The 15,319-nt window shown below is 55.8% G+C and overlaps 1 protein-coding gene across 2 annotated transcripts in view; it reads left to right on the forward strand.

Annotated features, from left to right (window-relative positions):
* SMC1A (structural maintenance of chromosomes 1A) overlaps positions 1-14,936 on the forward strand; it is a 33,810-nt gene extending 18,874 nt beyond the window's left edge. The window contains exons 12-17 of one of the 2 annotated variants that reach the window (XM_032094836.1): positions 1,164-1,310; positions 3,800-3,937; positions 11,234-11,350; positions 11,433-11,539; positions 12,929-13,070; positions 14,844-14,936. In XM_032094836.1, coding sequence (XP_031950727.1) covers positions 1,164-1,310; positions 3,800-3,937; positions 11,234-11,350; positions 11,433-11,539; positions 12,929-13,070; positions 14,844-14,921 — 729 coding nt within the window. In that variant the 3' untranslated portion in view covers positions 14,922-14,936. Of the gene's footprint in view, positions 1-1,163; positions 1,311-2,067; positions 2,138-3,799; positions 3,938-11,233; positions 11,351-11,432; positions 11,540-12,928; positions 13,071-14,843 lie in introns of those variants that run through there. The other variant, XM_032094837.1, reaches the window with a different exon arrangement.
* Positions 14,937-15,319: the final 383 nt, after the last annotated feature.

Here is a 15,319-nt window from a genome sequence, read left to right on the forward strand (position 1 = left end):
CCCCAAAAATATCCCCAGAAACACCCCAAAAATATCCCCAAAACACCCCAGAACCACCCCAAAAATATCCCCAGAAACACCCCAAAAATATCCCCAAAACACCCCAGAACCACCCCCAAAAAATCCCCGAAACCAGCCCAGAACCACCCCCAACGCAGCCCCCATCGCCCCGGGGGGCACCAGCGGCACAGGGTACCCCAAAAACGGCCCCAAAGCAGCCCCCGGTGCCCCGTGACCCCCTCCGGCCCCTGGGTGCCCCTGGGTGTCCCCAATGTCCCCTGGGTGACTCTGGGTGCCCCTGGCTGTCCCTGGGTGCCCTGGGTGACTCTGGGTGCTCATGGGTGACTCTGGGTGCTCATGGGTGACCCCTGGCTGTCCCTGGCTGTCCCTGGGTGACCCCTGGGTGCCCCTGGGTGCCCCTGGGTGCCCCTGGCTGTCCCTGGGTGCCCCTGGGTGTCCCTGGGTGCCCCGTGGGTGACTCTGGCTGTCCCTGGCTGTCCCTGGGTGCCCGTGGGTGCCCCTGGGTGACTCTGGGTGCTCATGGGTGACCCCTGGCTGTCCCTGGCTGTCCCTGGCTGTCCCTGGGTGTCCATGGGTGCCTGTGGGTGACCCCTGGGTGCCCCTGGCTGTCCCTGGGTGCCCGTGGGTGCCCCCTGGGTGACCCCGGCTGTCCTGCAGACAGTGGCCCTGGACGGGACGCTGTTCCAGAAGTTGGGGGTGACTCTGGGTGACTCTGGGTGACCCTGGCTGTCCCTGGGTGTCCCTGGGTGCCCTGGGTGACTCTGGGTGACCCTGGCTGTCCCTGGGTGTCCCATGGGTGACCCCGGCTGTCCCTGGGTGTCCCATGGGTGCCCCGTGGGTGACTCTGGGTGCCCGTGGGTGCCCCGTGGGTGGCTCTGGGTGCCCTGGGTGACTCTGGGTGCCTGTGGGTGACTCTGGCTGTCCCTGGCTGTCCTGGGTGCCCGTGGGTGACCCCTGGGTGACCCCGGCTGTCCCGCAGACGGTGGCCCTGGACGGGACGCTGTTCCAGAAGTCGGGGGTGCCCCTGGCTGTCCCTGGGTGCCCATGGGTGACCCCGGCTGTCCCTGGGTGTCCCATGGGTGCCCCGTGGGTGACTCTGGGTGCCCGTGGGTGCCCCGTGGGTGACTCTGGGTGTCCCGCAGACGGTGGCCCTGGACGGGACGCTGTTCCAGAAGTCGGGGGTGATCTCGGGCGGCGCCAGCGACCTCAAGGCCAAAGCGCGGCGCTGGGACGAGAAGGCCGTGGACAAACTCAAGGAGAAGAAGGAGCGGCTGACGGAGGAGCTCAAGGTGGGACCCTAAAACTGAGCCTAAACCCCCAAAGTGACCCTAAAACTGAGCCTAAACCCCCAAAGTGACCCTAAAAACCCCAACTCACCCTAAAACTGAGCCTAAACCCCCAAACTGACCCCAAACTGACCCTAAAAACCCAAACTGACCCTAAAACTGACCCCGAACTGACCCTAAAACTGAGCCTAAACCCCCAAAGTGACCCTAAAACTGAGCCTAAACCCCCAAAGTGACCCTAAAAACCCAAACTCACCCTAAAACTGACCCCAAACTGACCCTAAAACTGACCCTAAACCACCAAACTGACCCTAAAACTGACCCTAAACTGACCCTAAAACTGACCCTAAAAACCCAAACTGACACTAAAAACACCAAACTGACCCTAAAACTGATGCTAAACCTGACCCTGAAAACCCAAACTGACCCTAAAACTGACCCTAAACCACCAAACTGACCCTAAAACTGACCCCAAAAACCCAAAACTGACCCTAAAAACCCAAAACTGACCCCAAAACTGACCCTAAAACCCAAACTGACCCAAAAATCCCAGACTGACCCCAAAAACCTCTCCCCAGGGGTTTCCTCCTCCCCACTGCTCCCCGACCCCCGTTTTTCCCCGTTTTTCCCGAATTCCCCTTTTTTTCCCCCTTCTTTTCCCCGAATTCCCAGGTTTTTCCCCCTTTTTCCCTCATTCCCGTTTTTTTTCCCTCCGTTTTTCCCAAATTCCTGGGTTTTTTCCCCATTTTTCCCCGTCCAGGAGCAGATGAAGGCCAAGCGCCCTCCCCATCCCCCCTGAGGCCCCGTTTTTCCCCCATTCCCGTTTTTTTTTCCCCAATTCCCAGGTTTTTTCCCCCCTTTTTTTCCCAAACTCACGTTTTTTTCCCAGTTTTTCCCAAATTCCCGTTTTTTTTCCCCATTTCCCCATCCAGGAGCAGATGAGGGCCAAGCACAAGGAGGCCGAGCTGCAGCCCCTCCCCATCCCCCATTTTCCCCGTGTTTTTCCCTCATTCCGGGGTCGTTTTTCCCCATTTTTCCCTCATTCCGGGGTCGTTTTTCCCCATTTTTCCCTCATTCCCGGGTTGTTTTTCCCCATTTTTCCCAAATTCCCGATTTTTCCCCCCGTTTTTCCCAAATTCCCGGTTTTTTTCCCCCAGTTTCCCATCCAGGAGCAGATGAAGGCCAAGCGCAAGGAGGCCGAGCTGTGCCCCCTCCCCATCCCCCATTTTCCCCGTGTTTTTCCCTCATTCCTGGGTTGTTTTAACCCATTCCTGGGTCATTTTTCCCCCTTTTTCCCCCATTCCCGGGTTGTTTTCCCCCGTTTTTTCCTGTTTTTCCCAAATTCCCGTTTTTTTTCCCCCATTTCCCCCCCCTAGGAGCAGATGAAGGCCAAGCACGACGAGGCCGAGCTGCGCCCCCTCCCCATTCTCCCATTTTCCCCCATTCCCGGGTTGTTTTTCCCCATTTTTCCCAAATTCCCAATTTTTCCCCCCGTTTTTCCCAAATTCCCGGTTTTTTCCCCATTTCCCCCCCAGGAGCAGATGAGGGCCAAGCACAAGGAGGCCGAGCTGCGCCCCCTCCCCATCCCCCATTTTATCCCATTTTCCCTCATTCCCGGGTTGTTTTCCCCCATTTTTCCCCGTTTTTTCCCCCATTTTCCCAGTATTTTTCCCAAATTCCCGTTTTTTTTTCCCCGTTTTTCCCAAATTCCCGGTTTTTCTCCCCATCCAGGAGCAGATGAAGGCCAAGCGCAAGGAGGCCGAGCTGTGCCCCCTCCCCATCCCCCATTTTCCCCGTGTTTTTCCCTCATTCCTGGGTTGTTTTAACCCATTCCTGGGTCATTTTTCCCCCTTTTTCCCCCATTCCCGGGTTGTTTTCCCCCGTTTTTTCCTGTTTTTCCCAAATTCCCGGTTTTTCCCCTAATTTCCCATCCAGGAGCAGATGAAGGCCAAGCGCAAGGAGGCCGAGCTGTGGCCCCTCCCCATCCCCCGTTTTCCCCGTGTTTTTCCCCCATTCCCGGGTTGTTTTTCCCCCATTTTATCCCATTTTTCCCAAATTCCTGGTTTTTTCTCCCGTTTTTCCCAAATTCCCGTTTTTTCCCCTATTTTCTCCCCATCCAGGAGCAGATGAAGGCCAAGCGCAAGGAGGCCGAGCTGTGGCCCCTCCCCATCCCCCGTTTTCCCTGTGTTTTTCCCCCATTCCCGGGTTGTTTTTCCCCCATTTTATCCCATTTTTCCCAAATTCCTGGTTTTTTCTCCCGTTTTTCCCAAATTCCCGTTTTTTTCCCCCATTTTCCCCCCATCCAGGAGCAGATGAAGGCCAAGCGCAAGGAGGCCGAGCTGTGGCCCCTCCCCATCCCCCGTTTTCCCTGTGTTTTTCCCCCATTCCCGGGTTGTTTTTCCCCCATTTTATCCCATTTTTCCCAAATTCCTGGTTTTTTCTCCCGTTTTTCCCAAATTCCCGTTTTTTTCCCCCATTTTCCCCCCATCCAGGAGCAGATGAAGGCCAAGCGCAAGGAGGCCGAGCTGCGCCAGGTGCAGTCCCAGGCCCACGGGCTCCAGATGCGCCTCAAGTACTCGCAGAGCGACCTGGAGCAAACCAAGACGCGGCACCTGGCGCTCAACCTGCAGGTGGGCACAGCTTTGGGGTGAAAACAGCCGGGTTTGGGCAAAGCTGCGGGGTTTGGGGAAACTGCGGGGTTTGGGGGAAAAACAGCGGGGTTTGGGCAAAACTGCGGGGTTTGGGGAAACTGCGGGGTTTGGGGTGAAAACGGCCGGGGTTGGGCAAAACTGCGGGGTTTGGGGAAACAGCGGGGTTTGGGGGAAAAACAGCGGGGTTTGGGCAAAACCGCGGGGTTTGGGGGAAACTGCGGGGTTTGGGGTGAAAACGGCCGGGTTTGGGCAAAACTGCGGGGTTTGGGGAAACAGCGGGGTTTGGGGGAAAAACAGCGGGGTTTGGGCAAAAACGGGCCTGGATTTGGGGAAAAGCAGCCGGGTTTGGGAAAAACCAGTGCGGATTGGGGCAAAAACGGGCGGGTTTGGGGGAAAAACGGGCGGGTTTGGGTGAAACAGCGGGATTTGGGGCAAAAACAGCAGGGTTGGGGAAAACCAGCCCCGGGTTTGGGGAAAAATAGTGGGGTTTGGGGAAAAACGGGCGGGTTTGGGGAAAACAGGCGGGTTTGGGGAAAAATAGCGCCGGGTTTGGGGCCAAAACCACCGGGTTTGGGCAAAACAGCGGGGTTTGGGAAAAAAGGGCGGGTTTGGGAAAAAACAGCCCCGGGTTTGGGAAAAAACAGGCGGGTTTGGGGCAAAACCAGCGGGGTTTGGGAAAAACTGCTGGGTTTGGGCAAAACTGCGGGGTTGGGAAAAAATAGCCTGGGGTTTGGGGTGAAAACAGCCGGGTTTGGGCAAAACAGGCGGGATTTGGGGAAAAGACATCCCTGGGTTTGGGCAAAACAGCGGGGTTTGGGAAAAACAGCCCCAGGTTTGGGGTGAAAACGGGCGGGTTTGGGTGAAACAGCGGGGTTTGGGGGAAAAACGGCCGGTTTTTGGCAAAACTGCGGGGTTGGGAAAAAATAGCCCGGGGTTTGGGGTGAAAATGGCCAGGTTTGGGTGAAACAGCGGGGTTTGGGGCAAAACCAGCGGGGTTTGGGGCAAAACCAGCCCCAGGTTTGGGGAAAAACAGCCCCGGGTTTGGGGCCAAAACTGCCGGCTTTGGGCAAAACAGCAGGGTTTGGGAAAAACGGGCGGGTTTGGGAAAAAACAGTGAGGTTTGGGCAAAAACGGGCGGGTTTGGGGCAAAACCAGCGGGGTTTGGGGCAAAACCAGCGGGGTTTGGGGGAAAAACAGGCGGGTTTGGGAAAAATAGCGGGGTTTAGGCAAAAACGGGCAGGTTTGGGGGAAAAATGGGCAGGTTTGGGAAAAAACATCCCCAGGTTTGGGGAAAAATAGTCCTGGGTTTGGGGCCAAAACTGCCGGGTTTGGGCAAAACAGTGGGGTTGGGGCAAAACCAGGCGGGTTTGGGAAAAAACATCCCTGGGTTTGGGGCAAAAATGGGCGGGTTTGAGAAAAACAGCCCCGGGTTTGGAAAAAAATAGCCCTGGGTTTGGGAAAAATAGGCCCCGGTTTGGGGCAAAAACGGGTGGGTTTGGGGGAAAAATGGGCGGGTTTGGGCAAAAATAGCCCTGGGTTTGGGGAAAAACAGCCCCAGGTTTGGGGCCAAAACTGCCGGGTTTGGGTGAAACAGCGGAGTTTGGGAAAAATAGGCCCCAGTTTGGGGCAAAAACGGGCGGGTTTGGGGGAAAAAATAGTCCCGGGTTTGGGGCAAAAATGGGCAGGTTTGGGAAAAATAGCCCCGGGTCTGGGGCAAAAACAGGCGGGTTTGGGGGAAAAACAGGCGGGTTTGGGAAAAAACACCGGGGTTTGGGGGAAAAACAGGCGGGTTTGGGGCAAAAATAGTGGGGTTTGGGACAAAAACAAGCCCGAATTTGGGCAAAAATGGGCGGGTTTGGGGGAAAACAGCCCCGGGTTTGGGACAAAAACGGGCAGGTTTGGGCAAAATCGGCTGGGTTTGGGAAAAATAGCCCCGGGTTTGGGGGAAAAATGGGTGGGTTTGGGAAAAATAGCCTCGGGTTTGGGACAAAAACGGGCGGGTTTGGGGCAAAAACGGGCGGGTTTGGGAAAAAGAGCCTCGGGTTTGGGGCAAAAACGGGCGGGTTTGGGGTAAAACAGTGCGGATTGGGAAAAAACAGTCCCAGGTTTGGGGCAAAAAGGGCCCAGTTTGGGGCAAAAACGGGCGGGTTTGGGGCAAAACCAGGCAGGTTTGGGGCAAAAACGGGCGGGTTTGGGCAAAAATAGTGGGGTTTGGGCAAAAACAGGCGGGTTTGGGGAAAAACGGGCGGGTTTGGGAAAAAATAGCCCTGGGTTTGGGAAAAAACACCGGGGTTTGGGGCAAAAACGGACAGGTTTGGGAAAAATAGCCCCGGGTTTGGGGGAAAAATAGTGGGGTTTGGGCAAAACAGCAGGGTTTGGGCAAAAACGGCTGGATTGGGGGAAAACGGGCAGGTTTGGGGCAAAAACGGCCGGGTTTGGGCAAAACCAGTGGGGTTGGGGCAAAACCAGGCGGGTTTGGGAAAAAACATCCCTGGGTTTGGGGCAAAAATGGGCGGGTTTGAGAAAAACAGCCCCAGGTTTGGAAAAAAATAGCCCTGGGTTTGGGAAAAATAGGCCCCGGTTTGGGGCAAAAACAGGCGGGTTTGGGGGAAAAATGGGCGGGTTTGGGGCAAAAACAGGCGGGTTTGGGCAAAAGTAGTGGGGTTTGGGCAAAAACTGGTGGGTTTGGGGGAAAAATGGGCGGGTTTGGGCAAAAATAGCCCTGGGTTTGGGGAAAAACAGCCCCAGGTTTGGGGCCAAAACTGCCGGGTTTGGGAGAAACAGCGGGGTTTGGGAAAAATAGGCCCCGGTTTGGGGGAAAAACGGGCGGGTTTGGGGGAAAAATGGGTGGGTTTGGGGCAAAAACAGGCAGGTTTGGGCAAAAATAGTGGGGTTTGGGCAAAAACGGGCGGGTTTGGGGAAAAAATGGGCAGGTTTGGGAAAAAACATCCCCAGGTTTGGGGCAAAAACAGGCGGGTTTGGGGCAAAAATAGTGGGGTTTGGGACAAAAACAAGCCCGAGTTTGGGCAAAAATGGGCGGGTTTGGGGGAAAACAGCCCCGGGTTTGGGACAAAAACGGGCAGGTTTGGGCAAAATCAGCTGGGTTTGGGAAAAATAGCCCCGGGTTTGGGGGAAAAATGGGCGGGTTTGGGAAAGAAAAACGGGGTTTGGGGCAAAAACGGGTGGGTTTGGGGCAAAAATAGTGGGGTTTGGGGGAAAAACAGGCCCGGGTTTGGGCAAAAACGGGCGGGTTTGGGGTAAAACAGTGCGGATTGGGAAAAAACAGTCCCAGGTTTGGGGCAAAAAGGGCCCAGTTTGGGGCAAAAACGGGCGGGTTTGGGGCAAAACCAGGCAGGTTTGGGGCAAAAAACGGGCGGGTTTGGGGCAAAAATAGTGGGGTTTGGGCAAAAACAGGCGGGTTTGGGGAAAAACGGGCGGGTTTGGGAAAAAATAGCCCTGGGTTTGGGGAAAAACACCGGGGTTTGGGGCAAAAACGGACAGGTTTGGGAAAAAATAGCCCCGGGTTTGGGGGAAAAATAGTGGGGTTTGGGCAAAACAGCAGGGTTTGGGCAAAAACGGCTGGATTGGGGGAAAACGGGCAGGTTTGGGGCAAAAACGGGCGGGTTTGGGCAAAAATAGTAGGGTTGGGGCAAAACCAGGCGGGTTTGGGAAAAAACATCCCTGGGTTTGGGGCAAAAATGGGCAGGTTTGAGAAAAACAGCCCCGGGTTTGGAAAAAAATAGCCCTGGGTTTGGGAAAAATAGGCCCCGGTTTGGGGCAAAAACGGGTGGGTTTGGGGGAAAAATGGGCAGGTTTGGGAAAAAACATCCCCAGGTTTGGGGCAAAAACAGGCGGGTTTGGGGCAAAAATAGTGGGGTTTGGGACAAAAACAAGCCCGAGTTTGGGCAAAAATGGGCGGGTTTGGGGGAAAACAGCCCCGGGTTTGGGCAAAAACGGGCAGGTTTGGGCAAAATCGGCTGGGTTTGGGAAAAATAGCCCCGGGTTTGGGGGAAAAATGGGCGGGTTTGGGAAAAAAAAACGGGGTTTGGGGCAAAAACGGGTGGGTTTGGGGCAAAAATAGTGGGGTTTGGGGGAAAAACAGGCCCGGGTTTGGGCAAAAACGGGCGGGTTTGGGGCAAAAACGGGCGGGTTTGGGGTAAAACAGTGCGGATTGGGAAAAAACAGCTGAGTTTGGGAAAAAACAGTCCCGGGTTTGGGGCAAAAAGGGCCCAGTTTGGGGCAAAAACGGGCGGGTTTGGGGCAAAACCGGGCAGGTTTGGGGCAAAAACGGGCGGGTTTGGGCAAAAATAGTGGGGTTTGGGCAAAAACAGGCGGGTTTGGGGAAAAACGGGCGGGTTTGGGAAAAAATAGCCCTGGGTTTGGGAAAAAACACCGGGGTTTGGGGCAAAAACGGACAGGTTTTGGGGGAAAATGGGCGGGTTTGGGCAAAACCAGGCAGGTTTGGGAAAAATAGCCCCGGGTTTGGGGGAAAAATAGTGGGGTTTGAGCAAAACAGCAGGGTTTGGGCAAAAACGGCTGGATTGGGGGAAAACGGGCAGGTTTCGGGCAAAAACGGGCGGGTTTGGGCAAAAATAGTGGGGTCTGGGGGAAAAACAGCGCCAGGTTTGGACAAAAACAGGCGGGTTTGGGGGAAAACCAGCCGGGTTTGGGGAAAAAACCCTGGCTTTGGGAAAATATCCCCGGGTTTGGGGATAAACCAGCGCGGTTTGGGGAAAAAAGACATTCCCTGATTTTAGGGGAAAATCCCACGGTTTGGGGGAAAATCCCGGGTTTTGGGGAGGAATTCCCTGCTTTGGGTGGCTCAGGGCAGATTTTGGGGTGCAGGGAAGGATTTTGGGGTGCAGGGCTGGATTTTGGGGTTCAGGGAAGGATTTTGGGGTGCAGGGAGGGATTTTGGGGTTCAGGGAGGGGATTTTGGGGTGCAGGGAGGGATTTTGGGGTTCAGGGAAGGATTTTGGGGTGCAGGGAGGGATTTTGGGGTTCAGGGAGGGGATTTTGGGGTGCAGGGAGGGATTTTGGGGTTCAGGGAAGGATTTTGGGGTGCAGGGAGGGGATTTTGGGGTTCAGGGCTGGATTTTGGGGTTCAGGGATGGATTTTGGGGTTCAGGGATGGATTTTGGGGTGCAGGGAGGGGATTTTGGGGTTCAGGGCTGGATTTTGGGGTTCAGGGATGGATTTTGGGGTGCAGGGAGGGGATTTTGGGGTTCAGGGATGGATTTTGGGGTTCAGGGATGGATTTTGGGGTGCAGGGAAGGATTTTGGGGTGCAGGGAGGGATTTTGGGGTTCAGGGAGAGGATTTTGGGGTGCAGGGAGGGATTTTGGGGTTCAGGGAGAGGATTTTGGGGTGCAGGGAGGGGATTTTGGGGTTCAGGGAAGGATTTTGGGGTTCAGGGAGGGGATTTTGGGGTTCAGGGAAGGATTTTGAGGTTCAGGGAGGGATTTTGGGGTTCAGGGAGGGATTTTGGGGTTCAGGGATGGATTTTGGGGTGCAGGGAGGGGATTTTGGGGTTCAGGGAGGGATTTTGGGGTGCAGGGAGGGATTTTGGGGTTCAGGGATGGATTTTGGGGTTCAGGGAGGGGATTTTGGGGTGCAGGGAGGGATTTTGGGGTTCAGGGAAGGATTTTGGGGTGCAGGGAGGGATTTTGGGGTTCAGGGAAGGATTTTGGGGTGCAGGGAGGGGATTTTGGGGTTCAGGGCTGGATTTTGGGGTTCAGGGAGGGATTTTGGGGTTCAGGGAGGGGATTTTGGGGTGCAGGGATGGATTTTGGGGTTCAGGGAAGGATTTTGGGGTGCAGGGAGGGGATTTTGGGGTTCAGGGCTGGATTTTGGGGTTCAGGGATGGATTTTGGGGTGCAGGGAGGGGATTTTGGGGTTCAGGGATGGATTTTGGGGTTCAGGGATGGATTTTGGGGTTCAGGGAAGGATTTTGGGGTTCAGGGAGAGGATTTTGGGGTGCAGGGAGGGATTTTGGGGTTCAGGGAGAGGATTTTGGGGTGCAGGGAGGGATTTTGGGGTTCAGGGAGAGGATTTTGGGGTGCAGGGAGGGGATTTTGGGGTTCAGGGAAGGATTTTGGGGTTCAGGGAGGGGATTTTGGGGTTCAGGGAAGGATTTTGAGGTTCAGGGAGGGATTTTGGGGTGCAGGGAGGGGATTTTGGGGTGCAGGGCTGGATTTTGGGGTTCAGGGAGGGATTTTGGGGTTCAGGGAGGGGATTTTGGGGTTCAGGGATGGATTTTGGGGTTCAGGGAAGGATTTTGGGGTTCAGGGATGGATTTTGGGGTGCAGGGATGGATTTTGGGGTTCAGGGATGGATTTTGGGGTGCAGGGAGGGGATTTTGGGGTTCAGGGATGGATTTTGGGGTGCAGGGAGGGGATTTTGGGGTTCAGGGATGGATTTTGGGGTTCAGGGAAGGATTTTGGGGTTCAGGGATGGATTTTGGGGTTCAGGGAGGGGATTTTGGGGTTCAGGGATGGATTTTGGGGTTCAGGGAGGGGATTTTGGGGTTCAGGGAGGGATTTTGGGGTGCAGGGATGGATTTTGGGGTTCAGGGATGGATTTTGGGGTGCAGGGAGGGGATTTTGGGGTTCAGGGATGGATTTTGGGGTGCAGGGAGGGATTTTGGGGTGCAGGGATGGATTTTGGGGTTCAGGGATGGATTTTGGGGTTCAGGGATGGATTTTGGGGTGCAGGGAGGGGATTTTGGGGTGCAGGGATGGATTTTGGGGTTCAGGGAGGGATTTTGGGGTGCAGGGATGGATTTTGCGGTTCAGGGATGGATTTTGGGGTGCAGGGAGGGGATTTTGGGGTGCAGGGAGGGATTTTGGGGTTCAGGGAGGGGATTTTGGGGTTCAGGGATGGATTTTGGGGTTCAGGGAGGGATTTTGGGGTTCAGGGATGGATTTTGGGGTTCAGGGAGGGGATTTTGGGGTTCAGGGATGGATTTTGGGTTGCAGGGATGGATTTTGGGGTTCAGGGATGGATTTTGGGGTGCAGGGAGGGATTTTGGGGTGCAGGGAGGGGATTTTGGGGTTCGGGGATGGATTTTGGGGTTCAGGGAGGGATTTTGGGGTGCAGGGAGGGGATTTTGGGGTGCAGGGATGGATTTTGGGGTTCAGGGATGGATTTTGGGGTGCAGGGAGGGATTTTGGGGTGCAGGGAGGGGATTTTGGGTTGCAGGGATGGATTTTGGGGTTCAGGGATGGATTTTGGGGTGCAGGGATGGATTTTGACCCCTTTTCCCCGCTCTGCCCAGGAGAAGTCCAAGCTGGAGAGCGAACTGGCCAATTTTGGGCCGCGCATCAACGACATCAAACGAATCATCCAGGGCCGGGAGCGGGAGATGAAGGACCTCAAGGAGAAGATGAACCAGGTTTGGGGGGGGATTTGGGGGATTTTGGGGTCCCCCAGGAGGATTTTGGGGGGTCCCAGATCTGACTTTGCTCCCCCTCCAGGTGGAGGATGAGGTTTTTGAGGAGTTTTGCCGGGAAATCGGGGTCAGGAACATTCGGGAGTTCGAGGAGGAGAAGGTGAAGAGGCAGAACGAGATCGCCAAGAAAAGGTGAGGGCACCCCAAAATCAGGGGGGGATGGAGCCCAAGGGAACCCCAAAATCAGCCTGGGACCCCAAAGGAACCCCAAAATCACCCTGGGACCCTTCAGGGAACCCCAAAATCAGGGGGGGGATGGACCCCAAGGGAACCCCAAAATCACTCTGGGACCCCAAGGGAACCCCAAAATCAGCCTGGGACCCCTCAGGGAACCCCAAAATCACCCTGGGACCCTTCAGGGAACCCCAAAATCTGGAGGGGGCATCTCTGGATCCCCCAAGGGATTCCAACACCCTTCAGGGACCCCAAAACCCACCAGGGCCCCCCCAAACCCCCTCAGGGACCCCAAAAAACCTCTCAGGGACCCCCAAACACTTCAGGGACTGCCCCAAACCCCTCAGTGAGTCCCCAAAACCCCTCAGGGTCTGCCCCAAACCCATCAAGGACACCCAGAACCCCTCAGGGCCCCCCCAAACTCCTCAGGGACCCCCCGAAACCCCTCAAGGACTCCCCAAACCGCCTCAGGGCCCCCCCAAGCCCCTCAGACATCCCCCAAACCCCCTCAGGGTCTGCCTCAATCCCATCAAGGACACCCAAAACCACTCAGGGACCCCCCAAACTCCTCAGGGACCCCCCCAAACCCTCCAGGGACCCCCCAAACCCCTCAGTGACTCCCCAAAAAAACCCCTCAGACACCCCCCCAAACAACTCAGACACCCCCCAAAGCCCTCAGGGCTCCCCTAAACCCCCTCAGGAGCCCCCCAAACCTTTCATGGACCCCCCCAGAGCCCCTCAGAGACCCCAAAAAATCCCTCAGGGACCCCCCAATCGCCCTCAGGGACCCCCAAACCCCTCAGGGACACCCCCAAACCCCTCAGGGACCCCCCAAACCCCCTCAGAGACCCCCCAAACCCCGTCAGAGACCCCCCAAACCCCCTCAGGGTCTGCCCCAATCCCATCAAGGACACCCAGAACCACTCAGGGACCCCCCAAACCCCTCAGGGACCCCTCCCTAAAACCCTCAGGGACCCCCAGAGGGACCCCCAAGCCCCCTCAGGGCCCCCTCAAACTCCTCAGAGACCCCCCCAAACCCCTCAGGGACCCCCCCCAAACCCCTCAAGAACACCCAGAACCCACCAGGGCCCCCCCAAACCCCCTCAGAGACCCCCCAAACCCCCTCAGGGACCCCCAAACCCCCTCAGAGACCCCCCCAAGCCCCCTCAGGACCCCCCAAACCCCTCAGGGATGCCCAGAACCCACCAGGGACCCCCCAAAACCCCCTCAGGGACCCTCCCAAACCCATCAAGGAGCCCCCAAGCCCCCTCAGGGTGTCCCAAAGCCCCTCAGAGACCCCCCCCCAGACCCCTCAGGACCCCCCCCAAATCGCCGGGTGCCCCCCAGGCTGGAGTTCGAGAACCAGAAGACGCGCCTGGGCATCCAGCTGGACTTCGAGCGCAACCAACTGCGCGAGGACCAGGAGAAGGTGCTGATGTGGGAGCAGGGCGTGCGCAAGGACGAGGCCGAGATCGAGAAGCTCAAGAAGGTTTGGGGTTTTTGGGGTTTTTTTGGGGTTTTTTGGGGGTTTTTTGGGGGTTTTTTGGGGTTTTTTTTCTGCGGGTTTTGGGGGTCTCAGGGCGCTCACACAGAGGGAGGAGCTGAGGTGGGAACAGGGAGAGCACGAGGATGAGGCCGAGATGGAGAAGCTCCAGGAGGTTTGGGGTTTTTTGGGGGTTTTTTTGGGGTTTTGGGGTTTTTTGGGGGTTTTGGGGTGGTTTTGGGTTTTTTTCTGCCGGTTTGGGGTGGTTTTGGGGGAGTTTTGGGGGTCTCAGGGCGCTCACAGGGAGGGAGGAGCTGAGGTGGTAACAGAGAGAGCACGAGGATGAGGCCGAGATGGAGAAGCTCGAGAAGGTTTTTGAGGTTTTTTTGGGGGTTTTTTTTGGGTTCTTTTCCCTGGGATTTGGGGTGGTTTTGGGGGTCTCTGGGTGCTCACAGGCAGGGAGGAGCAGGAGGAGGAGCTGAGGTGGGAACAGAGAGAGCACAAGGATGAGGCTGAGATGGAGAAGCTCAAGAAGGTTTGGGGTTTTTTTGGGGTTTTTTGGGTTTTTTTGGGGGGGGGTTGGGGGTTTTTTGGGTTTTTTGGGGGTTTTTGGGGTTTTTTGGGGTTTTTTTTCTGCGGGTTTTGGGGGAGTTTTGGGGGTCTTGGGGCGCTCACACAGAGAGAAGAGCTGAGATGGGAGCAGGGTGAGCATGAGGATGAGGCCGAGATGGAGAAGCTCAAGAAGGTTTGGGGTTTTTGGGGTTTTTTTGGGGTTTTGGGGGTTTTTTGGGGGTTTTGGGGGTTTTTTCTGCCAGTTTGGGGTGGGTTTGGGGGTGTTTTGGGGGTCTCAGGGCTCTCACACAGAGGGAGGAGCTGAGGTGGGAACAGGGAGAGCACAAGGACAAGGCCAAGCTGGAGAAGTTCGAGAAGGTTTGGAGTTTTTTGGGGGTTTTGGGTTTTTTGGGGTTTTGGGGGAGTTTTGGGGTTTTTTCTGCCGGTTTGGGGTGGGTTTGGGGGAGTTTTGGGATTCTCTGGGTGCTCACACAGGGAGGAGCTGAGGTGGGAACAGGGAGAGCACGAGGATGAAGCCGAGATGGAGAAGCTCAAGAAGGTTTGGGGTTTTTTGGGGGGTTTTGGGGTTTTTTGGGGTTTTTTTGGGGTGGTTTTGGGGGTTTTGGGTTTTTTCTGATGGTTTGGGATGGTTTTGGGGGAGTTTTGGGGATCTCAGGGCGTTCACAGGGAGGGAGGAGCTGAGGTGGGAACAGGGCGAGCACGAGGACAGGGGAGAGATGGAGAAGCTCCAGAAGCTTTTGGGGGAAATTTGGTTGTTCTGGGATGATTTTGGGATTTTTGGGAGAGTTTTGGGGTAATTTTTGAGGAGTTTGGGGTATTTTTGAGGGGGTTTTGGCGTTCTCAGGGCGCTCACACAGAGGGAGGAGCTGAGGTGGGAACAGGGAGAGCACGAGGATGAGGCTGAGATGGAGAAGCTCCAGAAGGTTTGGGGGGTTTTGGGGTTTTTTTGGGTTTTGGGGTTTTTTTGGGGGGGTTTTGGGTTTTTTTTTGTTTTGGGGGTTTTTTGGGTTTTTTTCTGCCGGTTTGGAGTGGTTTTGGGGGAGTTTTGGGGGTCTCGGGGCGCTCACAGGGAGGGAGGATCTGAGGTGGTAACAGGGAGAGCACGAGGATGAGGCCGAGATGGAGAAGCTCGAGAAACTTTTGGGGGAAATTTGGTTGTTTTGGGATGATTTTGGGGTAATTTTGGGGTGGTTTGGTGCCCCCCAGGAGGAGCAGCGGCACTGGGGTGTGTTTTGGGGTGATTTTGGGGTGTTTCATCCCCCTAGGAGGAGCAGCAGCACATGAAGGTCATCGAGGATTTGGGGGGATTTTGGGATGATTTAGGAGGTTTTTTGGGGTAATTTAGGATGTTTTTTGGGATGATTTTGGGTGTTTTTTGGGGTGATTTTGGGTGGTTTTTGGGCTGTTTTGGGTGATTTTGGGGTGTTTCATCGCCCCAGGAGGAGCAGCGGGACATGAAGATCATCGAGGATTTGGGGTGATTTTGGGGTGATTTAGGATGTTTCTTGGGGTGACTTTGGGTGTTTTTTTGGGCTGTTTTGGGTGATTTTGGGGTGTTTCATCTCCCCAGGAGGAGCAACGACACATGAAGATCATCGAGGATTTGGGGTGATTTTGGGGTGATTTAGGATGTTCTTTGGGATGACTTTGGGTGTTATTTTGGGCTGTTTTGGGTGATTTTG

This window comes from Corvus moneduloides, chromosome 34 (genome assembly GCF_009650955.1).
Source record: "Corvus moneduloides isolate bCorMon1 chromosome 34, bCorMon1.pri, whole genome shotgun sequence".
NCBI classification, from domain to species: domain Eukaryota; kingdom Metazoa; phylum Chordata; class Aves; order Passeriformes; family Corvidae; genus Corvus; species Corvus moneduloides.